We start from the raw sequence: 26,985 nt of genomic DNA, 5'->3' as shown, positions 1-26,985 counted from the left end.
AAGACGGCACATGGCACGCTGAACACTCAAACCCTCACGCGGAAGGTGAGATGACCAGCGCGTCGACGTGATCCCGTTCCCCTGAGAGAACACGGATCACCCACGAACACAGTCTCAACATGTTTATGCGAGAGGGATCGTGGCCGTCAGGACAGGAAACAACCGCATCCAGAAACGCACGAGTGGAATGACGTCTTGAAAAAGACGCAGTGTCACACCCATGTTGCTCTTTTGTGAGGAAACGCTCTTTCAACAGTGCTGAAGCACCCAGGGGAAGACCGCGGCAACACACAGGTGGTAAGTGCAGTCCTGTGTTTGCACTCACTGAAACAAACGCCCTCACCAAACCGACAGTTGCTGTGAGAACAGCAGTTTGTTATGCTGATGCAGCGGTGAACATGCGGTCGCGCTGATTGTACCTTTTCGCCAACACAGAGCGTCCTTCTCGTTCTCTGGAGCATCTCTCTTGCAGATAGGCTCTCTTTTAGAAAAGCAGTCTTGCTTCATCAACGCCGTTCGGCTCCAAAGTGAATGACAGCGTGCATTTGCTCTCGCTTCCTGTTTATGTGGAGCGCGAGATGCAAATCGCGCACGCCAATGGCCCATTGGCCTGTTCTCTATATCTCAAAGCTGATAGGGGCTCCCTGAAGTGATCCCAATTCGTCGGTACGTCCGACGTATGTAGAACGTGATCGACTGAAAGGGAACCAAAACCCCATCAGGTGACCTAATGGAGAAAAATACACCTTGGTTTATGTATTTAATGTACATAAACTGTTGTGCATAAATAACAGTTAGAATAGGCTATATATCATTTAACGCTGAAACTAGGGCTGAAACGATTCATTGAGTTACTCGATTAACTCGATTACAAAAATTCCTCGAGGCAAAAATTCTGCCTCGAAGCCTCGTTAAATTCCTATGATGCGCACTATACGCACAGGGATCTGATTCACACGGACCGCTGTTCAATATTCAGGAAGAACACCATAGCGCGTGATACATTTGGAATTTAGTTTAGATTCTAGATGCCCAGAATCACTATAGTAACTGCATGTTTTACACAGTTTATACAGGTAAGTTGATTGCCGTTCTTATAGCTGCCACACACACACGGCGTGCGCAAGCCCCGAAGCCAGATCGCTTTCACGTTTCGTCCTCATAAAGTTTGTCAAGTAAATGCGTTTAAAGGCTTGCCAGTTTGAACATTGAAGCGATTGTGCACTATTCAAAAACAACAATACGGAAAACTCCGTTCAGTGCTCAGCTTTTTTTATGTGACACACAGAGCCGAGCCGTGTCGTGTATCTGACAACGAGCGCGCCCTGAAGGCAGACCTCTTTTCACATGAAGATCGCGCGCAGAGAGGAGCGCAGAAACGCAGTGTCAACGCCGTCCTGTGACTAAAGTAAAGTCACTAAAGTAGCTTAGAAACTCAACTCAACCGTTTTAGGCATACATTTGAATACCTTTGAAGTACAAACCCCAGCTTCATAATGAATAGAGACGGTATGAGTGATTCACACACACAATCACTCTCTCATTAATGCATTCAAATAAATGTAATGTAGGCCTACTGTGTTAATTTATCTGTAGCCTATCTGATGTAAAACAAACATATATCTGCCCCATAGACAATAACTGCTGAAAGTGAACCGTTTCCTTCAAGTATTTTAAAATCACAAAGAAATGCACTTTTTGCATTTGTTGGAAAAATTCCAAATGTAATAGTAGATGAATGAATGTATGTATTTCTGCGCGCACACATACACACACACACACACACACACACACAGGTTGCTAGGTTACCATAGCAAATAGGCTCACCCCAGAAATGATATATTATTTGTTAGTAGCCTAATGGTCAATGCTGCAGGTGTAGAAATCTATATAAAAGATATTTACTTTGATGTCAGGGCTAGATTACAGCATGAAACCTGTTGTGCATAATTAATAAATGAAATTGCTTTTCGTTATGCATTATTTGTTTTGGTTGTTTAAAAACACGCAATTTTTAATCCGATTAATCGATCGATTAAGTGCTAGATTAATAGATTACAAAAAGAATCGATAGCTGCAGCCCTATAGCTGAAACACAGGCTAATTACCTTTATGAAAGCCGAGGAGTGTGCACTAATATCATCAGTGGCGCTTTAACACAAAACAGGAAACATGAAATACTCATACAGGCTGCAGCATCGCCCACAGAAACTCACAGAAACTCTCAGACTCTGATTATTTCCGACCAGTGACCACAAAGGGTCACTTGAAGTAGCTCGAGCTCATCCACACTTTCAGTATTGATTTGGAAGTACAGGGCAAACATGTTTCACACACTCTCGTTTAAAAACATTTTCTTTATAGGGAAAATAATGTTGAGTCTGTTTCTCTCTCGTCTAAGCGATGCGCTGAAAGGTAAGCACAGAGTTCACTTGTTTCTGCACTGTAAAAAAAATGTAAGGTTGGACAACAACAAAAAAGTCTTAGTACCAATTTCCCCTAGCTTTTTTTTGTTGTTGTTGTTGACTCAACTTTTGTAAATAACAGTTATACGAACTGAAAATAAGTTGTCTGTGACATAGAACTGTTTAGTTGAGTCAACTTGATATTATTTGTTTTCTGGAGAGATGCAACTATTCTGTAACAAATCTTTTGTAGTTGAGCCAATTCAAGAAATGTTGTCCATTGGAAACAGAAGTTTTTTAAGAATTTACAGGTTGAGATGTTGATTAAATTTTTTTTTTAAATCATGTTTCCTTTGTTTGGGCAGTTTGACTCGTTGTGTGAGTGTATGGCCTTTGCAACAGTGTTTAGCAAAACACATAATTTGTTGCTAAGAAAGAAACCAAGATGATCAAATTTTCAGCCTCATAAATTTTAATAAATCAATAATCTTATTTCTGACCAATATTTTACAATATTTAGTATTTTACCAGCAAAACTTTGTTGCAGCAGATCAGACATTCTGAATTTAAAATACATTACGGGGGAAAAAAGTATTTTGCCGCACACAGACATCAAGAATCAGCTTATGAATCTCAACAATGGTGATATGCTTCATGCAGCAATGCATGCTGGAAGCCAACAAAGTATTAAAATTATGGCTCCCAGTATGCATTGTGGCATGAAACATGTCACCATGGTTGAGATTCATATGCTGATTCTTGATGTATGTGTCTAAAAAAAGTTCCCACAATGTATTTAAAAATCAAAATTCAGAATGACTGTTCTGCTGTTTAAAACTTAAGTCTGTAAATATAATATATTATTCATAAATAATCACTTTTGATCAGGAATAAAGTAGTAAACTACTCCACTTTATAATGCTGTTATCTAGAACAGTGGTTCTCAAATGGGGGTACGCGAAGGCACTCCAGGGGGTACGTGAGATTTTAAAATATAGCCTACATATATTTAAAAAGAAAATAATCTACATATATTATTTTCTCTAATAAATATTTCAGGAAAATATAAGTATAAGTTCACAAAATGAATTTTATATTCAGTAGGCTATTCAATTTCATTATCCTAAAAACCCAGAGTCTCCCCCATACCAGGATGGTTTGACCCAACCTGTCATATTCCGCCTGGCATCACCTGTCAATCACTTGGATCAACGATAGGGTGACCAGACGTCCCCGTTTCCCGGGGACAGTCCCGGTTTTTAATGTTCTGTCCCCGACTGGAGTTGGAAATGTCCCCGTTTTACAGCTCGTTCCAAACAACCTGCAGATATATTGGAAAAAAGCGCCCAACCAACATACAGCTGCTACGCTGACTCTACTTGGTCGCGCGCGCGCCGCTACTACTTCATGAAGAACGTACCGAGTTGAAAGCAGACAGAGCGCCATTATCGTCAAATATCAAAAGAAACCTCGTTGTCGCTTTCAAGGTAGTAACATACTAACTATTCGTTTTTAATTTAAAGGGACTATATGCGTTTTTCTGAAATTTTAACTCGCGACTGACACCTGTGGCCAAAAAACAGAACTGCTCTTATTTTCTGCTCGCTCTCGCAGCGGTGGTGACGTCACATCCGCAGACAGCGCGGGAAAAACCTACCCGCCAGAAAATAGGAAAAATAGGATACAGGCTTATAGGTGCACCCACTGTGAGCGGACAAGGTGTCAGTATGCTCATCAGGAGATGTTTGAGTCATAAATGGTAAAATAAAAAGGCTATTGTTACGTTTATTTTGGGGGAAAAGTTGAATATAGCCCCTTTAAAGTAATATTGTATGTGCTTTATAGCAGAGCCTCAACAAGGTGCAGGATTGTTTTGTCCCCAAAAGTTCCGCAGTCACAACGCAGTGATTACCACACATCTGAACTATAACTTAATATAACTATATATAAAAACCTTAACCCCCCTAACCCCAAACAATTACACTTGCAACCAATACATGTGCAGAATACATATACTTTCTGCTTAAAATAATCCTAAAATGCTAAATAACAAGACCAATTAAGGACAGTAATATATTTTCAAGCATAAACGTAAAACTTTTAAAGTAAAAAAAGTAATTTATATAGTATAAACTTAAATACAATTATAAAATGTTACAATATTTGTTGAATTGTTTTATTTATCATATTTATGTTTTATTTTTGTAATGTGTTTTTGTTAAGTCATGTTACAATATTGTTTTGAACTGCTTATTTACAATGGTTAGCTTAGCAATAACTGTTTTCATTGTTTGTTTGTTTTTTGTGTTTTTTTTATTGTATTAAATCCAGACCAAAAATCCTAATAATCAAACTAAATCATAAAACTTAATGTTAATAATAATAATAATAATATACTAATATAATAGGACTCCACAACAACAACAAAAACATTCAAAAATGTATTGTCCCTGTTTTTTAATTAAAATATAATAACAAATGAGATTTGAGTGATATTTTGACCACTCAAATAGGAAATGTCCCCGGTTTCCATTTCAGAAATATGGTCATTGTTTTCACTACATTAGTTTGAATCACTACATTTTAGTGATGAGAAATATTTGCAATAAATTTCATGGATCATTTAAAATGATCAAAATAGTTTATTTTTTTCAAATGTTTGAATTTTGTATGTGTTTATCTGTTCCAAAGTTTAATAAATCAGACACTGATGGCACAGTACTCTGTTATAAGTCTTTTTTTTCCGAACCAAAAATGCTTTGTGCTGGTTAAGGGGTACTTGGCTGAAAAAATATTTCACAGGGGGTACATCACTGAAAAAAGTTTGAGAACCACTGATCTTGATCACCTGATCATTGGTTATGGCTTTCTTTACAACAAATTAAATGTTTTGTTAAACACTGTTACAAAAACCACAAACTCACATGAAACACTAGGAGTCAAACTGCCCAACTCTAGGAAACACAGATCTCCATAATGGTGACCAAACATTTCCAATAAAAAATTCTACATCTGAACCTGTTAATTCTTAATAAGAGCTTATGTTTCCAATGGACACATATTGTTGAATTGGCTCAACTACAAAAGATTTGTTAAAGCTACACTATGTAACTTTTCCGTCCACTAGAGGTCGCCTGAAAATCGCCAGAAATCATGTTCATGGATGCGATTATTAACATTACTGTAGTCTGAAGCAGAGCAGGAGCGAGTGTTGTGGAGCTGAGCAAGGCCGCAGGAGCGATTGAAGAGCGGGACTGTTATTATGGCATAGTCGCTGGCGGGACTTTTATTATGACACGGTTGCCGGCGGCACTTCCTCTTCTCCAGTGCTGAGTGTGAGGTAACGCAGCTCTGTTTATCGTATTAGATATATCTGAGTGTGTTGAAAAGGAAGTTATGACGTTCGCTCGGCGGCTGCTATGACACTTGTTCACACTGCAGTGAGAGTAAAGTGTTTCACTGAATAAAACCGGAGACCGAGGGTGACGCAGATATGACGTAATCGACAGGCGACTCCCTCACACGCATAGCTCACACGTCCCGGCTCCTTGGTTAAAATAGCAATTTTCTCACGATTTACAAATAGTTGAAAACATTTGGGATATTCTAAGTACTCAACTGAACAAAATATATAACACTGGCCTAGTGGTTTCTGGATGTTTTACTGCAAAAATCCTACATAGTTCACCTTTAAAGAATAGTTGCATCTCTCCAGAAAACAAATAATGTCAAGTTGACTCAAATAAAAAATTATTTTGTGTCACAGACGACTTATTTTCAGTTTCGTATAACTGTTATTTACAAAAGTTGAGTCAACAAGAAAAAGCTAGGGGGAATTAGCACTAAGGTTTTTTTGTTGTACGAGATTTTTACAGTGTGGATTTTTGCTGAACCAACAAAACAAAATCAGTCTGCTTTCAGGTTTTATATTATATAGTTTCAGGCAATCATATTTCCGACTATTGTTCCACATACAGGGGACGGATGTTTCCCTCTATATTGTGACATTCAGGCAGTTTCTGTTCGGGTTTCATGAAAGGTGAAGTGGTTGAAGAGCTCATTATCAGCTGAAGAAAATGCTCGATCTGCTTATAGTTTCCGACATGAATGAGGAAGTTAAGATACAGAGTCATGTTAAAAAGTTGAGCTGTAGTATTGTTTTTATAGCAGGATTTATCAAGCAGTTAGTTATGTAAACGATGATTAAATAAATATTTATTTCAACAACACTTCATTTCCGAGATGATGCATGGCAAACTTTGAATTGTAATACAATATAGTGCAATATAGAGGCTTGTATTAATATTGTATAAGCTATTCAAATCAATTTCTGCAGCTAAACACAGATATACGTTAAAGGGTTAGTTCACCCAAAAATGAAAATTATGTCATTAATAACTCACCCTCATGTCGTTCGACACCCGTTAGACCTCCGTTCATCTTCGGAACACAAATGAAGATATTTTAGTGTAAAGCTGATGCTGAGAAAGGCTTCAGATAGGCCTCCATTGGCATTCAGTACATTTACACTTCCAAGACCCATAAAAGGCACTTAAAACGTCGTTACAAAGTCCATCTCACCACAGTGGCTCTACAATAATTTTACTATGCGACGACAATAGATTTTGTGCGCAAAAAAAAATCTAAATAACGCTTTTATCCAACTTGTTCTTGTCTTCCGTGTGCCTCCACGACGCATGCGTGAGAATATGACGCAGATCCGGCGTTCGGACACATGACCCAGAAGAGATTTGTTTACAAGCAGAGGAAGACGCGCGTGTCTAAGCTGTTGAATTCTACATTGATCGTGCTTTACGTCTCGGCGTAGTTCTCAAAATGGGACTTAAGTGTGTATTTCATGGATTCCCGAACGCCGGCGCTACGTCATATTCTCACACATGCGTCGTGGAGGCACACACGGAAGACAAGAAGAGGTTGAATAAAGCCGTTATTTTGATTTTTTTTCCGCACAAAAACTATTGTCGTCGCTTCGTAAGATTATTGTAGAGTCACTGTGGTGAGATGGACTTTGTAACTACGTTTTAAGTGCCTTTTATGGGTCTTGTGAGTGTAAATGTACTGAATGCCAATGGAGGCCTATCTGAAGCCTTTCTCAGCATCAGATTTCAACAAAAATATCTTCATTTGTGTTCCGAAGATGAACGGAGGTCTGACGGGTGTCGAACGACATGAGGGTGAATAATTAATGACAGAATTTTCCTTTTTGGGTGAACTAACCCTTTAATGTTTAATATTTCCTCCATAATTACATACATAAAGAAATATGTTTGTGTTAGTTCAGTTATATTACAGGTGTCAGCAGTGTAGGCACACCCACATTAGCGATTTTCATTATATGACTCATCCTCTCTGAAAAGACCATAAACATTACATATAACTTCTGAAGTAACTATTAATTTACATACATATACCGTAAAGCTAATCCTGTGAGACTGAGACGCTGCAAATCGTGTGATTTTAGCTCAATGTTTTGGCTGTACGTCAATGATGCCCTCTGCTGGTAGGGAATAGTAAGATGGCCGCTCCGGCACTTCCGGTGGCTTCACTGCGTGATGGCAGTTTAGAACGCGATGAGCTATCCAGTCATTTATATAGATCAGTGATGAAAACACATCAATGAAATTGACCCGGAGGTATTTATAGCCTCGGCCGGTGACTTCAAATGCGCACCTGCTGCACGAGGCTATAAATAGATGAGCTCCAGCAGTAGCCATCAGATCTCTTTATTTAAAGACCAGTCCTGGAGCATCATCAGCACGGCCTAGCGATGCAGCATCTCGTTCCGCTTTATCAGGGAACAGGGTTACAGTCAAGAAAAACCAAGTGTTCCCTTTCAAAAGCTACACTCAATGCTGCATAAGCTTATGCAAATGAGAACGAGAATACCCACGCCACCATGCTTGATGGTGCCTGGACCCCTTACGGTTGTGTAGGTGTGCACAAGAACGCAAGAAGCCTCTGACATTAGCCTGTGATGTCGACTCAAGGACATGAGAGCCCGGAGTGGCATGAGCATTCAAGCTATAAAATCTTATGAATGTGTGTGGAGAGGACCAACCTGCCGCATCACAAACAATTTGTAAGGGAGCACCCCTTGTTAACACAGTAGAAGAGGCGACTCCCCTGGTGGAGTGAGCCCTTAACCCTATAGGCGAAGCTTGACCGCGCGTCAAGAGCAATAGCATCCCTGACCCAATGTGACATTGTTTGTTTGGTGGCAGCAGCAGAACCTCTGTTACGGCCTCTGTTATGGCAAACAGACAGTTGCTCTGACTTACACCACTGGCTATTGCGGTGGACGTAGGCCTGAAGAGCATGGACTGGACACAGTCTATGAAGTTTCTCCTGATCCGGCGTTGTGAACGGCAGAGGGCAGAAGGTTTCAAGAGTAACAGGATGTATAGTCGAGAAAGGAACCTTAGGCAGGCAGTCAGGATGAGGATGTAAAATCACCTTTCACCATTCCTGGGGCAAAGTCTAAGCAGGATGGCGATATTGACAGAGCCTGCATGTCCCCAATTCTTTTCAGAGAAGTTATAGTCATAAGAAAAAACATCTTTAGAGTCAGAAGTTTGTCAGACGCTGATTCTAGAGGTTCAAAGGGGTCTCAACCAGACCCTCAAAGGCTAAAACTAAGTCCCATGAAGGGATCTTGGTTCTTACTGGAGGCCACAACTGCCTGGCACAATGAAGCGAGCGAGCAGAGGATGCCTCCCGAGCGGCAGCCCATCCACCAGGGCGTGGCAAGCCGATAGAGCGGCCACATAAACCCTGAGAGTGGAGGGACAAATGCCTGATGACAATTTATCTTGCAGAAAATCCAGAACTGAAGCAACCTGGCAGTTGACTGGGTCTGCATTATGTGTCATACAAACATCTTTCAAAGACGCCCCATTTATTGCATAAACTCTCCGAGTGGATGAAGCTCTAGCACTTAGGATGGTCTCAATAACTGCAGGCAGAGTGTCTTAAAGTGGACATGAGCCCATTATAGTAGAGATACTCCTCTAACGAAATCCATATTTTAAGCACTTTTAAGCACAAAACAATTAAACATATTATATATTCGAAGAGATCTTTTCATCCTGAAATGCAAGGCATCAGAATAATCAGGAACCACAGTTTCCACAAATCCCTTCACACTTTTATTCTGGACGGCAAGGGTAGTGACTGTAACATTGAGCGTGTTTTGAAAATGAAACACGTATTTATACCGATGTCATCAGGCTCAGAAAATTATTAAAAAAGAACACAAAGAATGGCCTTCTCAGCTGCCATAGTTGCAACTCCTGCGTCATCAGAACAGGGTGTTCAACGCACCACCGTTTCCGTTTAAAAAACGTTTTGTCGGGGCTGAACGCAGTCCAGTTGTAGGCCTACACTCGTTATTGTGGTGCATTGTGGGATTGGATGAGTGCACTAACGTCCACTATGGTTTCGGACAACACTACAAATGGCTGTCCCCAAATAATGCCCGATTTAAGGGTATAGGGGGCGATTTCGGACACAGAGATTTAATATAGCCTGCTTCATAAAGTGAGTCACAAGATTTGATCGCGGGGACTCTGAGATATTCAGATACAATCTGAACGTCACTGTCGGGTCTCTGACAAGATCTCAATTTCTTCATTTTAAAATAACGAGGAACCACATTTTTTTTCCTTTAATGAAGTGGAGGGGAAAGTCTGATATTATGCTTTGCAATGTAGTGAAAAAAAGAACGTTTGTTTTGGCCCTTGTCAAACGCTTGATACTATTGTAAGGTCAACATTTGTACATTGTACAACATTGTAATGAACATTTCAAATAGTTGCATCCATGTTGATTTCATGGTGGCTTTAAAACATAAGGGCCCGTATTTATCAAGTTTCTCAAAGTGCCATGTTAGTCTTAAGTGCTGAGAATTCATGAAACATACTCCTACTTTCAAACTTAAGTATAAAAGCAAGTTATCAGATTTCTTAAAGCTAAGAATCACTCTTACTCCCCCAGTTATTTAAGACAGCTCGAGAGGTCTCTCAAGTGGTTAGGAGTTGCCAGTAGGGGCTTGTGATGGCACTGAGGAGACAGAGATGTGCGCAAATCTTTTTAGAAGAGGAAGAATGTTTTTGAAATGTTTGACAATGAGCAGTTAATCAAACGGTATCGTTTGGACAGAGCAGGCATCATCTTTGTCAGCGCTGGATAATGTTGAGCTGAACTTGCCTTTTATAACGTTTCCGCTGTTCGACTAATTCAGCAAGCAGTAGCACTTCTTCCTCCCACCAGTTCAGTTTTCTTTTGGAATCCATGGTGGCTGATTATATCAAAAAATCTAGGCCATATATAGGTAGGTCAGTTAACAGCACACCAGTTTAAAAAATTTAATTCAGACATGGTGGAAAACATGTTTATCTTTCATTTCAAATGTGTATGTTATAATGTATTGTCTTCAAAATTCTTTATTGTCAAATGTGTGTTGAATGTAAACTCCTCTTAGGAATTTCACCATTCAATGTGAATTTATCTGAGAATATAATATAAGGAAATCTATTCAGTGATTGGTTCATGCCTATGACATCATCCAAAATCCTGTTTGTGGCACAGCAAAGTGTCGTGAATCATCTCTAAGACTGACACTTAAGATTTAGTCCTACACTTCACTTAAAGTATGACTGAGATGCTTGATAACTAACTTTGAAGCGCAGCTTTTAGCCAAGAATTCTTTTACTCTTAAGTCAATTCTTATCAGTGTTCTTGTGAGTAATTCTCAGATGCTTGATAAATACGGGCCCTGATCACTGGTGTAATGGATTCCTTGACCGAATAACATGAATGGTTTTTATTTGTTGTTTGTTTTCCTCAGAGAGACACTTCCTCCACTACAAGTTTACAGCCCTGACCAGAGCAGACACATTCCCAGAGTTCAGTGCTGAGGTTGTTTATGATGACAGACGGATCTCACACTACAGTGATGAAGAAAGAGTCTGGATTGGGACTGAAGACTGGACTGAAGTTCCAGGAGAACCATCTGATCGTAAAGACTGGTACATGCATCAGATCAGGACTCTGTCAAACTGCACAGACTCACAGTGTTCTGGTGAGATTCATGCTTTACTCTTATTAATGATCACACATTATATTTACTGTAAGTTTCTCATGAGTGTTGTTCTGTGATTGTAGAGCTTCATGTTCTTCAGAGAATAATTGGCTGTGAACTGGAGAAACTTCCTGATGGATCAGTGGATCTGACTGTCTTTGATGAATATGGATTTGATGGAGAGGATCTTATATCCTTTAATTCTGACACTATGCAGTGGATTGAGAAAAGCCCCAAAGCCAAAAGAACCAAAGAGCAATGGGACAGTCAAACTGGACGAAACCACGTCATCAAACATTTCCTCGTGAACTGCACCGACTGGATCTCAACGTTTACAAACACTAAAAAGAGTAAGTTCTGTGAAATATCAGCAGCACCTTCACAATATAAAACACTTTTAATTCAGTCTAAAATATACATTTATAGAAAATCTTTCATGTTGTATTCATACACTCACCTAAAGGATTATTAGGAACACCTGTTCAATTTCTCATTAATGCATTTATCTAATCAACCAATCACATGGCAGTTGCTTCAATGTATTTAGGGGTGTGGTCCTGGTCAAGACAATCTCCTGAACTCCAAACTGAATGTCAGAATGGGAAAGAAAGGTGATTTAAGCAATTTTGAGCGTGGCATGGTTGTTGGTGCCAGACGGGCCGGTCTGAGTATTTCACAATCTGCTCAGTTACTGGGATTTTCACGCACAACCATTTCTAGGGTTTACAAAGAATGGTGTGAAAAGGGAAAAACATCCAGTATGCGGCAGTCCTGTGGGAGAAAATGCCTTGTTGATGCTAGAGGTCAGAGGAGAATTATGTATTTAGCTAATATTCAATATTATTTATAATTATATATTCAACTTTATTTATATAGCGCTTTTTACAATGCAGATTGATTCAAAGCAGCTTCACAGTGTTAAACAGGAATATAATACAACATAATTTAATTCGGCCGTACAGCCGCTCTGGAGAAAACGGTGATGTCATCAGTTTATTTCAATTATCATACAGTGACAATGTGGGCATTAGAACAGTAATAAGATCAGTAATTTAGTTGATAAAGTTAATTTAGTTTAGTGATTACATTTATTTGGATATTTAGTTGAAAATGTAGTGTCCCCAACTGAGCAAGCCAAGCCAAAGGCGAACTCACTGTTCAACAACATCTATAATGTGTGTGTTTTTATTTTAATTATTTATTTATTTTTGCAGTGGGAAATTGTGCTGAGCGTGAAACAGAAGACCAATGGTATATTATAACAGTAGCAACAACCATTGCTGTTCTAGTTTTAACTGGGATTGGTTACTGCATCTACCTAAAGCAATGTTTAAATGGTGAGTTTGAAATATATTTTATGAAGCAGTTTCTTGTTTTTAAATATCCTTGTTTTAAAGATGTTTCAAAATATGAATATGTTTTGACAGTATTTACTGTATGACAATAGAAATATGAGCTAGTAGAGATTTTGATAATGCGGAATTAAGTATTTTTGTTATTTGAAATGTATTTGTATTTCATTTGAAGGACACAAGGTAGGATTCATAACAAATGAGAATTTCATGACATCTGTTTGTACTCCAAAATTTTTTATTTAATTTTTATTTAATCTACTGTATTTTTTCTAGGCACGTTGAACAGAAATATCGTCCCTCACATCAGACCTTATTAGTCCAGTGTTTTCCATCCACCCCGTCACAGCAAGGGCTGTAGCAGAGTAATCTATACATTTAACTCCCACAAAACTAAAATGAATAGTTTATATAATAATTTTGTTATCTTCTAATTGGTTCCAGAGTTCCCGTTGATTTGTTTTGGGTGGGATGGAGATTAGTATAACATCTTAAAACTCTACACTGCCTCCCCGCCTGATTTCTTCAGCATAAGCATCTGCTCATGGGTTCAGCTGTTAATGTGAAGCTTCTGTCAGGACAATATTGTGTCGAATTTTAACATTAAAATGTATTCATTTGTTTAGCGGACTTTGACTTAAATAGCACTTTTAATATTTTTTTTATATATATTTCTGTATGTTGTAACTTTTTCAGTGTGTACGAGTGTGACCTGATTGTGGCCATGCGTGTCACATACATATGCAAATATTCATGATCTGAATCGTGATCTTCCCAGTTTTGAGGTGTGAAGAATATCCAGACTGGAACAAGCCTATCTATTTGCACAATTTAAAACACAGTATTGCATTAAACAATCAGTTGTCGTTAAACTATTGGTCGACCCGATATCCAGAGTCGTCTGGACTGAGGAACAAATCCTCCCAGAGAAAACAAAGGACGTTTGTGAAAGTAGCATCTCCATCCGAGACAAGAGTTGATCACCCAAGTATTGCCTTAATTTACATCTCATTCCCTTCACTGCCTCTTCCCACATGTCTTCTCTCCACAAGATGAAAACATTTCAAATTCACCCAAAATCTACATGGGTTAATGTGAACAAGTACTATTATACATGTTTGGTGTCATTTGAAGCGTCTCAGTGCGACTGCTACAAATGTCTCATCCCCACAGAAGTAAACCTAAAGGTAATAAAGTTTTTAAGAGTTTAGAAAGATTTGGCTTTCGGTGGAGGGCGGATCCTCTAATAATTGGTCTTTCATACATATTGCCCTTGTCCGCAAACGGTCTAAACTCCTCAGATCTGGGATCCTGATTAATGCAATTTCCCATTGTGAACCCGTGTTTCCATTTGAAAGCGGTTTCTGTCATGTTGTGGTATTTAAGGAGATGTTGCTGGAGCTCAGGGCACGATTCTGTACTCAGGTCAGTTTCAGCATTTCATGTTTTGTATTGATTATGTAATTGCCATGATATATTTACCTGACAATAAATTGTTATATTTGGATGTATTCTGATTTACTCTGGAATGATTAACTCTAGTAGATTACGTATAGGCCAAACCATGGGAAACTGCGCCAGCTGGTAAAGAATTGTAACATGCCTTGCCAACAGAACGAAAGCCTCAACAACGATTGTATCATTAGTTAAATTGGTCAATTGGGCCATTTTATGAGAATGAAATATTAAAATTCTGTCAAAACGTATGTAGTTGGCAGTAACACAGGGACATTTATTTTTTTAATTGAATTTCAAAAACACAAAACGAGCGTATGAATATGAGTATATTCAAAAGACTTTTAACAAACAATGTTTAATAAGAATGCAATAACTACATAAAATAAATGAAAATGAAATGGCAACACTATTAAATTCATTGGCTGCACCGATGTCAACCATAGACAGTCAAAGATGGCCGACGCCCCTTCACGATCTCGTAAAGGTGTAAAGTGAAGCCGCCAACATCTGAATATGGCGCTGACATCTTGCGGTGATTTGTTGTACAACAAATTGATTTGTTGTTTCTCTGTTGTAAACAATGAATGATTTAAACCAGAATGTCCTATTTGGAGTCGTGAAATAATTATGTCTTCTTTCCTACTATTAAAATATTCTCTCCCTTTACCAACTTGATTTTGGATTGGACCGGACCCTGCGCAGTAGAGAGCAGGAAGTAGAGCCGATATCAAACTCCCGCAGTATCTGTTAGCTGCAGAACAACTCAACAGTTATGGAAATGTAGAAATTAAAGTTAAAAGTCTGATCTCCTCCTGAAAAAAATCTGTTGGTGCTTCAGCGATAACTTCGCTCAGAGAAGCCGTCAATCTCAGTTGACAATCATTGACACACCCCCGTTCCCATTCAGTCGGTCACGTTCGACGTACGTCGGACGTACCGACGAATTGGGATCACTTCTGGGAGCCCCTATCAGCTTCGAGCTATCTAGAACCGGCCAATGAACAATTGGCGTGCGAGATTTGCATCTCGCGCTCCGCCCCGCGCCGCGGGTATAAACAGGAAGCGAGAGCGAATGCACGCTGTCATTCACTTCGGAGCCAAACGCCGCATGAAGACGACTCTCATTCATGAGTTTATCGCTGCTATCAAGCAAGAGGAACAAAGAACCGGAGAATCCAGGAAACGCGTGTTGGAGAGACAGCACATTTCAGCGGGATCGCGCTGACTCATCGGCTGCCTCTGCAAGCAGAGAAAAACTGCTGTTTTAACAGCAACAGCAAATCTGTTGGTCTGGTTGGGCGTTTTTCCTGTTGAGTACAGGCACGGGCTGCACACAATCCCGTGCGCTGTCGCGTTTCCCCCTGAGTGCTTCAGCACAGAGCGTTTCCTCACAAAAAGAGTTCACGGGTGACGTGCCGTCCTTTTCAGGATGTCTTACCACCCGTGCGTTTCTGGATGCGGTCGTTCCCTGTCCCCTGCTGACGGTCACAATCGCTGTCTCACGTGTTTGGGCACACAGCACGCTGAGGCGGCGTTTGTGGATAGTTCATGTTCCCACTGCGGGAACATGACTATCTCGGAGCTAAGATCGAGACTCTCCTACCTCCGGGCTGGGGGAGTCCCCTTACCCATCCCACGAACCAGGGCTGCCCCTAACCCGGGCGGACCTGCTTCTTTGGATGGCCAGGGTGATCTGAGGATTACGTTTAGGGCAAACCCGCCGAGCGACCCTCCGCAGGCCCCTAATCCCTCAGCTCCGCAGCCGGTAGAGCCTCCAAGAGAACCCGCTGGACCCTCCCACGGGAGACCAGTGGTGACTTTTGGAGCTCCAGCGGACGAACAGATGTCGATCGCTGCATCGGAGGGGGAGTTTCAGTCCTCAGAGGATGAAGGGTCAGCTGTACTGCCTCCCTCTGGGAGAGTGGCAACGGCTGCCCCGGACCCTGAGATGGCTGCTATGCTTGCCCGGGCCGCCGAAAGGGTTGGGCTCGAGTGGAACCCTCCACCGTGTCCCGAATCCTCTAGGTTGGACGATTGGTTCCTCGGGGTGGGTCGCGCTGGTTCTCAGCGTCCCGCCCTGACACCTTTCTTCCCGGAGGTGGAGCTCACGAGGTCGTGGACGGCACCTTTTTCTGCCAGAAACCGGCCGAGTGACTCCTCCCCCCTCACTACCCTCGACGGCGGGCCAGCCAAGGGTTACGTGGGGATCCCGCCAGTGGAGCGCGCCGTCGCGATGCAACTGTGTCCGGCGACCGCCTCTAACTGGCGCGGTGACCCACGTCTCCCGTCCCGGGCCTGTAAGTTCTCTTCCGGTCTGACCGGGAAGGCTTACAAGGCCTGCGGGCAGGCTGCGTCCGCCTTGCATGGCATGGCGTTGCTTCAGGTCCACCAGGCCCAGGCACTCCTTGACATGCACGAGGGTAGGCCTGACCCAGAGCTCCTCCGGGAGCTCCGGACGGCGACGGACCTCGCCCTCCGGGCGACGAAAGTCACCGCCCGTGCCATCGGTCAGGCGATGTCCACACTTGTGGTCCAGGAGCGGCATCTCTGGCTTAACCTGGCTGACATGAGGGAGACCGATAAATATCGGTTCCTGGACTCCCCCATCTCGTCAGCTGGGTTATTCGGCGACGCGGTCGAGAGCTTTGCCCAACAGTTCTCGGCCGCCCAGAAGCAGACGGAGGCGATCAAACACATCCTGCACCGGCGGCCCGCTGCTGCCTCCACCCCGCTGCCGGCGGCAGCGCCTCCGACTACTCGTCGCCGAGGACGTCCACCCGCCGCCGCCTCCGCCCCCGCCAAGGCACCGCAGCAGCCTTCCACCAGCCGACGGCGTGGGGCCGGCCGTGGGAAGGATGTCCAGCCCGCTCAGGCCGCTGCCAAGCCAGGTGGCAAGCGTCGTCGCAAGCGACCCTGAGACGGGCCGCCCAGAGATGGAGGAGACTGCTCTGAGGGAGATGGCTGCAGCACCACTCCTTCCCCCGGAGGAGGGCCGGGGGAAAATCTTTTGTTTTTCTGTTCCGCCGCTGGCCCCAGTGCCAGCGGCACCCAAAACATCAATAAAAGAGCAGTTTCCAATATCTCTGGGTGCCAAGAGAGCGCGCTTGGCGATTGTCGACGCTCCCATGCCTCGCCACCCTCAAGTACCTCTCCCTTCGCCAGCAGGGGACGCCGGCTGTCGGGACGCACACAAGCGGCCTCCCCACACTCGCACGTCCCCTCCGCGGATGCAGGTAAGTGTTGCACAGCACACTCAGATCCCGCTGCGGGCCGCTCCCATGCCGTCCGAGCCGGATCCCTGCGTTCCGCCTCGCTGCCCCGCTGCGGGTACGTCTGTGGTGCCGATGGTCCCCCTTGCTCGGAGTCTGGGAGCCTGGCTAGCGCTTCCCAGCCCGTCTCGGTGGCTCATCCGTACCATCAGACTCGGCTATGCGATTACGTTTGCCCGGCGTCCCCCCAAGTTCAGGGGCGTTCACTTCACGACTGTAGTGGAGGCGAACGCCGCCGTGCTCAGGGCGGAGATCGCTGTCCTACTGGCAAAGGACGCGATAGAGCCGGTCCCTCAAGCCGATATGAGGTCCGGGTTCTACAGCCCGTACTTCATTGTACCCAAGAAAGGCGGCGGGTTACGACCGATCTTGGACCTGCGATTCCTGAACCGGTCCCTTCACAAGCTGCCGTTCACGATGTTAACGCAGAAGCGCATCTTTAGGTGCATCCGTCCCCGAGATTGGTTTGCAGCGATCGACCTGAAGGACGCGTACTTTCATGTCTCGATTCTCCCTCGACACCGGCCCTTTCTGCGCTTCGCGTTCGAGGGACGGGCATATCAGTACCGCGTCTTACCCTTCGGCCTGTCCCTGTCGCCCCGCGTCTTTACGAAGGTTGCGGAGGCTGCCATTGCTCCCATGAGAGAGCATGGTGTTCGCATCCTCAACTACCTCGACGACTGGCTGATTCTTGCCCAGTCGCGAGAGCAGTTGTGCGAACACAGGGACAAGGTGCTCAGTCACCTCAGCCAGTTGGGACTTCGGGTCAACTGGGAGAAGAGCAAACTCTGCCCCATGCAGAGGATCTCTTTTCTCGGTATGGAGATAGACTCGGTTGCCATGACTGCGCGCCTCACCGTCGTTCAGAGGCAGGACAGCGGTTCCACTGAAACATTTTCAGAGGCTCCTGGGGCATATGGCATCCGCAGCCGCAGTAACGCCGCTCGGATTGCTTCATATGAGACCGCTTCAACGCTGGCTACACGATCGAGTCCCGAGATGGGCGTGGCACAGCGGTTCCCTCCGCGTCCAAGTGACTCCGAGGTGCCGCCAAACCTTCGGCCCGTGGTCGGACCCTCTGTTTCTCCGGGCGGGAGTTCCCCTAGAACAAGTGTCCAGGCACTCCGTTGTCTCCACGGATGCCTCATCCACGGGTTGGGGTGCCACGTACAACGGGCTTGCAGTTTCGGGTCTGTGGACGGGGCCTCAACTGCAATGGCATATCAATTGCCTCGAGTTGTTAGCAGTTCGTCTTACACTCAGCCGCTTCAAAGTGCCGCTCAGAGGCAAGCACGTTCTGGTCCGGACGGACAACACTGCGGCCGTAGCGTACATCAACAAACAGGGTGGTCTACGCTCCCGTCGCATGTCGCAACTCGCCCGCCATCTCCTCTTATGGAGTCAGAAGCATCTGAGGTCGCTTCGTGCCATTCATATTCCGGGCCTGCTCAATCGTGCGGCCGACGAGCTGTCACGTCAGCAGGTGCTTCCGGGAGAATGGCGACTCCATCCCCAGGCGGTCCAGCTAATCTGGAGTCGTTTCGGGGCCGCACAGGTAGACCTGTTTGCCTCCCCAGAGACGACCCACTGTCAGTGGTTTTATTCCTTGACCGAGGGGACCCTCGGGTCGGATGCCCTGGCCCACAGCTGGCCCCGGGAAGAACGCAAGTATGCGTTTCCCCCAGTGAGCCTTCTTGCGCAGACACTGTGCAAAGTCAGGTAGGACGAGGAGCAGGTCCTGTTGGTCGCTCCGTATTGGCCCAACCGGACTTGGTTCCCGGAACTAGTGCTCCTTGCGACAGCACCTCCCTGGCCCATTCCTCTGAGGCAGGACCTCCTGACTCAGAGACAGGGCACCCTATGGCACCCGCGTCCAGACCTCTGGAGACTCCATGTCTGGTCCCTGGACGGGACGCGGAGGTTCTAGGTGTCCTACCGCAAGCGGTAGTTGATACTATTACTTCCGGTAGAGCCCCCTCTACGAGGCGCCTCTATGCGTTGAAGTGGAACCTGTTCGTCGATTGGTGCTCTTCTCGCTGAGAAGACCCCCGAAGATGTTCGATCGGATCTGTGCTTACCTTTCTACAAGATGGGTTGGAGCGAAGGCTGTCTCCCTCCACCCTCAAAGTCTATGTTGCCGCTATCGCCGCTAATCATGAGCTCGTAGATGGAAAATCTCTAGGTAAGCACGATCTGGTCGTCAGGTTCCTTAGGGGAGCGAGGAGAATAAATCCGCCTCGTCCTCCCTCCATACCCTCTTGGGACTTAACTCTGGTGCTAACTGCACTACAGAGAGAACCCTTTGAGCCTCTGCAGTCAGCTGAGTTGAAAATTCTGTCGTTAAAGACAATACTCCTGACTGCATTGGCCTCCATCAAGAGGGTAGGGGACCTGCAGGCATTTTCGGTCGACGAATCGTGCCTGGAATTCGGGCCCGGTAACTCTCATGTGATCATGAGACCCCGGCCTGGATATGTGCCCAAGGTTCCCACTACTCCCTTCCGGGACCAAGTGGTGAGCCTGCAAGCGCTGCCTTCGGAGGAGGCAGACCCAGCCCTAGCTTTTCTCTGTCCCGTCCGTGCTCTCCGGACTTACGTGGACAGAACGCAAAGCTTCAGGACCTCAGAGCAGCTCGTCGTCTGTTACGGAGGACAGCAGAAGGGAAAGGCTGTCTCCAAGCAGAGGATGGCCCACTGGATAGTGGATGCCATCGTCTTGGCTTATCAGTCCCAAGACGTGCCCTGCCCGCTCGGGTTAAGAGCCCACTCCACTAGGGGTGTTGCCTCTTCCTGGGCGCTGGCTCGTGGTGCCTCGCTGACAGATATTTGTAGAGCTGCGGGCTGGGCGACACCTAACACGTTCGCTAGATTCTATAGCCTCCGTGTAGAGCCGGTATCTTCCTGTGTGCTCACTTCCCATAGTCAGTAACACCGAAGTGCCTGTTCTAGTGTCGGCTTGCTGTGCCATTCCCTCCCCTATGGTAGACGGATGCGTGCGCTTATTTTGCTCCAGTCGAGTTCCCCGGAACGGCGAACCCTGTTGAGTCCTCCGCAACCCACGGCAGTCGGACGTGGCGGTGCGTTCGACGCCAGGTCTAACACTCGTATGCATTGGTGGAACTTGTGTTAGGCTGGGTTCCATATGTAGTGACCCCCACGGCGGTCCCATATGTGTATTCTTCCACGGTACGGTTCCCTACGGCGAGCCCGTGTCTTTCCCTCGGCAGAGTCTCCTCTGCCGTCCCAGGTACGTGTTGTCCCCCTCCACTAATTGGCCGGGGCCACCCCTGGGACTTCCGTATGTTTTGCTGCCCACGGCCAGCCCATACGTGTATTCTCCACATGTTAACTCCCTCTGGGCATGATGTGGCTTCCGCAGCTGCCTTCACAGGCACGCTTTCCCAGCGTTGTCCAATACAGTCAGCCGAATGGGTCTTGCGGAACAGCAGCTTGGACTCTCCCTGCGTGAACTTTCCCGCCCGCATCAGATCGGGGTCTGAGGGGCTCATCGCTGGGCGCTGGAAGTGGTAGTAACTATGGCGTTTTCCATAGGGATCCCAATTCGTCGGTACGTCCGACGTACGTCGAACGTGACCGACTGAATGGGAACGTCTCGGTTACGCATGGTAACCCTCGTTCCCTGAAGGAGGGAACGGAGACGTACGTCCCGTCGCCACAGTTGCTGTACCATCCCTGCAGGTTGAGCCACTACGTTTGGCTCCTCAGTGAAAAACAGCGTGCATTCGCTCTCGCTTCCTGTTTATACCCGCGGCGCGGGGCGGAGCGCGAGATGCAAATCTCGCACGCCAATTGTTCATTGGCCGGTTCTAGATAGCTCGAAGCTGAAAGGGGCTCCCAGAAGTGATCCCAATTCGTCGGTACGTCCGACGTACGTCTCCATTCCCTCCTTCAGGGAACGAGGGTTACCATACGTAACCGAGACGATTAATTGTCAATGTATTGCTTGGCCAACAAATACTGAGATATTTGATGAAAATAAAGTTTATTTGAATTGGACTTAATGACTCTGGCTTTAATGCATAAAAATGGGGATTAGCAGTTAGACATAACAATAGCATTATTTGTACATTATTTACCTTGGTGCATCTTCGATTTGCACAGTTGATCTTCTTCAGGCAGTGGGCGCATTGCCGAAAAGTGCATCCACCTGGCATTTTTACTACAGACGAAACAAAAATAAATTATAATTATCGACATGCCACGTACATTTTTTTTAAATTATGAGTACGTTATTGTCAACCATGGATAAAGTTTGTTGGACCAACGGGATGGGTGACATGGAAAACATTAGACAAAATGCATATTAAGTAATCTAATTGATATACATTATATTGAACTGCAAGGTAATGTAAGTGTGTTATATCAGAGTAAGTATGGGTAGCACTTTTGTGGATATCACAAAGTAACTTTTATTTTATGGTAATAATTAGTAACTATTTTGTAATATTAATGTGTAATTTATTGGTTAAATATTAGTCATTTTTGGTAAAAGTAAATATTAGCATTATAAAAGTACTACATTAATGTAGTAATTTGATCACTCATTGAATAATTACTATGTAATACTTTGGAAACATTGGCTTACTAGTCCTTTCCTTCTCTCTTTAAAGGGGTGGTAAACCACGATTTCACTATTCTAACTTTAGCTAGCGTGTAATGTTGCTGCTTGAGCATAAACAACATCTGCAAAGTTACAACGTTCAAAGTTTAAAGCAAAGGGAGATATTTGCTTTTAAAGAAATCCATTTCTAAGGACTACAGCAAACGGCCAGTAGGCGACTACAGACATTCCTCCAGGGTCTCTGACATCACCAGGCTCAATATTTACATAAACCCCTCCTCCGAGAATATTAAATATGGGGGGTGAGGCCATTTTGTATCGCGGCGCTGTTGTGGTATAGTGGTATATGCAGGAGTGGTGTTGCTGCAATGCCGACGAAACGCTGTTATTTTCATCCGGATTGCAGGTCTGGGCACGTGTGTGTTTGAGACGGAGGGGAACAGGCGCGCGCGGGGCTCCCGCTGCACATCTCACGGAGGAAAACTTCCACAAAATTCGCGAGTTCAATACAGGATTCGCACAACGTCAGCTGCGTGAGACAAACACGGCCAGTGTGAATCATGCATGACGCGTGCGGGGCTCCCGCAGCACATTTCACGGAGGAAAACTTCCACAAACTTCGCGAGTTCAATGCAGGATATGCACAACGGCTTGTCCTGAAAGCTGGATTTACAAACAGAAGCTGTTTACGGGTCACAACCTGTAAGTCTGATTTATTTTTCATCGATGTGTTTTCCTGTAATACGTTAATTGTGCGTTGTAGCGAGGAAGTAAACAGATGACAACGCTGTTCTGCAAACCAGTCTGTTTAATGCTCATTCATACTTAAAGTTATCTGACAAACACCTAACGTTAAAATCTCAACAGCGAACTTGGCATTAGTGTAAATGATTCTTTGATTAGAGCTTTTATGTATTGTTTATCTACAGGCATGCTAAACATGGTTCTGTGTGTGATTTGGCTACTAGTAAAGTCAGTGTTTAGTGTTCGTTTTGGGTTAATAGTTCTTGCCACAGATATTTGGCTATAATCGTTCTAAAAATACAAAAGTGGCATTCAGTAGCGATCACTATAGATCCGCAGTCTTTACTCTTGAGGACTGAACAGGTTCTGCTCGATCATCTTCACTAAAATATTCTGGGTCTGATTCAGGCTCATATGGTTTTATTGACGCCATTGTTTCTAATACTGACCAAAGCACAGCCTCCAGGAAAGGTAAAGGGCGTGACGTTTCCGACAAACGTGCACTGCGGTTAGCGAATCACAACACACTGGGCCAGCTAACCAATCAGAGCCCATCGCGTATTTTTGAGGGACTGGCTTCAACCCGGAAAGCATCAGACCGTTTTACAAGGAGGGATAGAGCAGTGTAGAATAAAGGTCAAAAATATATGAAAAATAATGCCCTTTTTTTTTTTTAAACGAAGCATGAACACATGTTACAGTGCACCCCACAAACACAATCAAGCCTTCAAAACAATGTGTTTTACCACCCCTTTAATAGAACTGCCATTTTCTCGAGAACAGATGAAATTGTCTCAGTACTGTAACCAAATAAATATTAAGTACTAACACAGTAAATTCAGGCTTGATACCTTAATGTTGATGTTGTTGTTGTTGTTGTTTTTTTCTGCTTGAGACAATTTTTCTTTAGGTAAAATGCTAAAATTGTGGCTTCTTATTTATTATATTATTTCATATGAATTAATTTTTACATGCCACTGAAGGCTCTATTATTGTCTTCTCTCTTTTTTCAGTGTTGATAGTCATTTGATTGTGTAAGTGGTCAATCTAGCAGTCATCCTATATCTGTGAATTATCATGTGCATAACATTTATGCACCATTAGTCAATAAACATTGATGAAAATGTCTTCTTTTTCTCTCGTGTCAACAGGAGCTAACTACACCCCAGAAAGAGCCACAGCACTGAGCATCTTTGGCTTTGTAAGTATATATTTTGACTAACATTATGTGATTAACGTCTTTTAATGCATAACATTTTATTATTTCAACAATACTTGTTGCCTACATTTCCTACTTGGCATCTATTTGTTATCTTGTTGTGACTGTTTAGTCTCATGTGGGATATGTCACTGCATAACATGACAAAGTAATTAAAAATGATTCATTGTATGCACTTAAAAATTTGGGTAACACTTTACAATATGGTTCATTAGTTAACTACATTAGTTAACATGAACTAATAATGAACTGCACTTATAAAGCATTTATTTATCTTTGTTAATGTTAATTTCAACATTTACTAATGCATTATTAAAATCTTGCTAACATTAGTTAATGCACTGTAAACTAACATGAACAAACCATGAACAGCTGGAATTTTATGAACTAACGTTAACAAAGATTAACTAATGCTGAACAGAGCTGTTGTTCATGGTTAGTTCATGTTAACTAATGCATTAACTAATGTTAACTAATACAACCTTATTGTAAAGTGTTACCAAAATATGTATACATTATTTTATATGCAGATCATATCCAACCAATGACCTGAAAACAGAGAGACTGAGGAATAGACGGAGAAACGGACAAAGCTGGAATACAACTAAAATCTGAACTAAAAACTAATCATGCAAGTATGTACAGGTGCAAGTATTTAATTATTTGCAATTTCTGAGAGACTTTTATTTTTTAATTTCCAGCCAACCTCGTCTTATGCTGCCTTCAGATGCTAGAAATTTCCTACTTCCCACTTCTGAAGTTGTGATTACGAGCTCATCACATTCAGATTTTGACTTGAAAGGGCGTTCATGTCCAATTTTTTAACTAGGAAACTAGTTCAGTACTTCTGATAGCACTTGAAGGCAGCATAAGATGCCAGTTGAGCAGGAGTTGACGTTTGCCTACCACACCACAGGTGATATGAAGTATATCATATCATGAAATTGCGCTTATAGTGTATGGAATTCTTTTTAAAGAAAATTTGCGCGGGGGGGGGGGGGGGGGGTGTTTAGATGAAGTAATGGAGACGGTGTGAACATGGCCTTTACATGTTCCAGCGTGAGCTGGAGGGAGGTGTCTTCCGTCAGTAGCTTGCTTTCTGATTGGGTATTGTTTCGTTTCACGTGATAATCTCCAGAGTGCGCACGCTTGTCCTCGGGATAGAGATATATAATATAAGTATAACTATGAATAATAATAATATAATATAACTATGAATAACTGCTGTTGCACAAGTTGTTACCTCATCTGTCCATGAACAAATTTAGATGAGATAAACCATTTCTCACACATTTTCCCTCTGCTTTGTTTCAGATCAGCCATCAGTAGTTTACCAGGCCAGCCAAGACCAACTGGGACATTTTGTTCATACTTTTTGTTGCCATATCGTCATGATCTCTGCTTTGATTTGTTGTTATGAATTCAGTTCTCTATTTTTTATTTTTTTTGTAATTGATTGTGACGGTGAATAAAAAATATACCGATGGACTCAAGTCTCTTATTTGGAATTTATTAAATGTATTATTTATTTTATTGCATTCATGTAAAATATTCAAAATAAAGTAATAACATATTAACATATGCATATTTTGTAAAATAAAAAGTAAAATAAATTACAGTAAAATTACTGTAAAAATTATTATACTGTAAAAATAAATTGCGGTAAGGGCATCATACTGTAAAATGAAATTGCGGTAAGGGCATCATACTGTAAAATTAAATTACGGTAAGGGCATCATACTGTAAAACACGTTTACAGGTAAGCTACTGTAAAGGGGCAATTACAGTAACTTACTGGCAATAGTGCTGCCAGTAAGTTACCGCAAAAATACAATAAAATGTCTAACAGTGTGCTTACAATTGTCTGGGGTAGCAAACAACATCCCTTAAGATAATCTGTAGCTTTTTAAGAAGGATACTGCATCATTCGACTTAACTATATGTTAAAGGATTTTGTGCTACAGTAGTTAAAAGTAATAGAGCATAAAAGCATAAAAGTAATGCTTATGCCAACAATATAAGTGTATGTTTTTTTGTTTGCTTCAGCCTAAAGGCAAGGGAAAGGGAAGACAAACAATAGGCAAAGACTTGTGTTTCCTGATTAACACACTTGCATTTGTAAGATATTTAAGGGAAACAGGTCAGTTTAGCTCAAAAGGAAAATATTAATTAATTTATAGGGAATTTTGAAAGAGCCACTTATTTTATGGCCAGTTGAATGATTTTTGATAGATACTGACCACTGCAGACCGGGAACACCCCACAAGAACTTTAGTTTTGGAGATGCTCTGACGCAGTCGTCTATCCAATTCGGCCCTTGTCAAACTTGCTCAAATTCTTACGCTTGCACATTTTTCCTGCTTTTAACACATCAACTTTGAGGACAAAATGCTCACTTGCTGTCTAATATATCCTGGGCTGGATTTCCCGAAACCTTCTAAAAACTACGTCGTTCTTAAATTATACCTTAAGGTGTACCTTAACGTTAATATGTGTTTCCCGAAACGATCTTAGTTAAGAATATCTTCTGTAAGTCATTCGTTCGTAAGGTTGGTCTGGAGCACTCTTAGCTATACCGTATCACTATTGACAGTTCATTCCGATAGTGTATTCCACTGTTTCTTTACATCTCAGTCTACATGAATTTAATTATGTTAATTGAAGTGTTTTCGTGCAAAGAATACAATTGTCATTACACTGATGGTTGTTAGCTTTTTAATTATATTATCCAAAGCTACATCAGCTGACAAACCATTATGGAGTCTATATTTAAAGGGAATGCTTGTGGAGTGGAGTTTTGTCAAACTATGGCAGCGATACAGCGAATAGTTGTCCGCGGAGCCATTTCTATGTGCAC

The 26,985-nt window shown here is 43.2% G+C and overlaps 1 protein-coding gene across 1 annotated transcript in view; it reads left to right on the top strand.

The window, feature by feature from the left end:
* Positions 1 to 2,247: 2,247 nt before the first annotated feature.
* Positions 2,248 to 26,985, top strand: part of LOC307133510 (major histocompatibility complex class I-related gene protein-like) — a gene marked incomplete at its 3' end in the record, with an annotated part of 85,562 nt that continues 60,824 nt past the window's right edge. Inside the window, exon 1 of the mRNA XM_079828593.1 lies at positions 2,248 to 2,415. Within this exon, the coding sequence (XP_079684719.1) occupies positions 2,325 to 2,415 (91 nt within the window). The 5' untranslated portion in view covers positions 2,248 to 2,324. The remainder of the gene's footprint in view (positions 2,416 to 26,985) is intronic.

This window comes from Gobio gobio (assembly GCF_949357685.1).
Source record: "Gobio gobio genome assembly, chromosome: 11".
NCBI classification, from domain to species: domain Eukaryota; kingdom Metazoa; phylum Chordata; class Actinopteri; order Cypriniformes; family Gobionidae; genus Gobio; species Gobio gobio.
The sequence above is the reverse complement of the archived record's forward strand: the minus strand, read 5'-3'. Positions and strand labels throughout refer to the sequence as shown.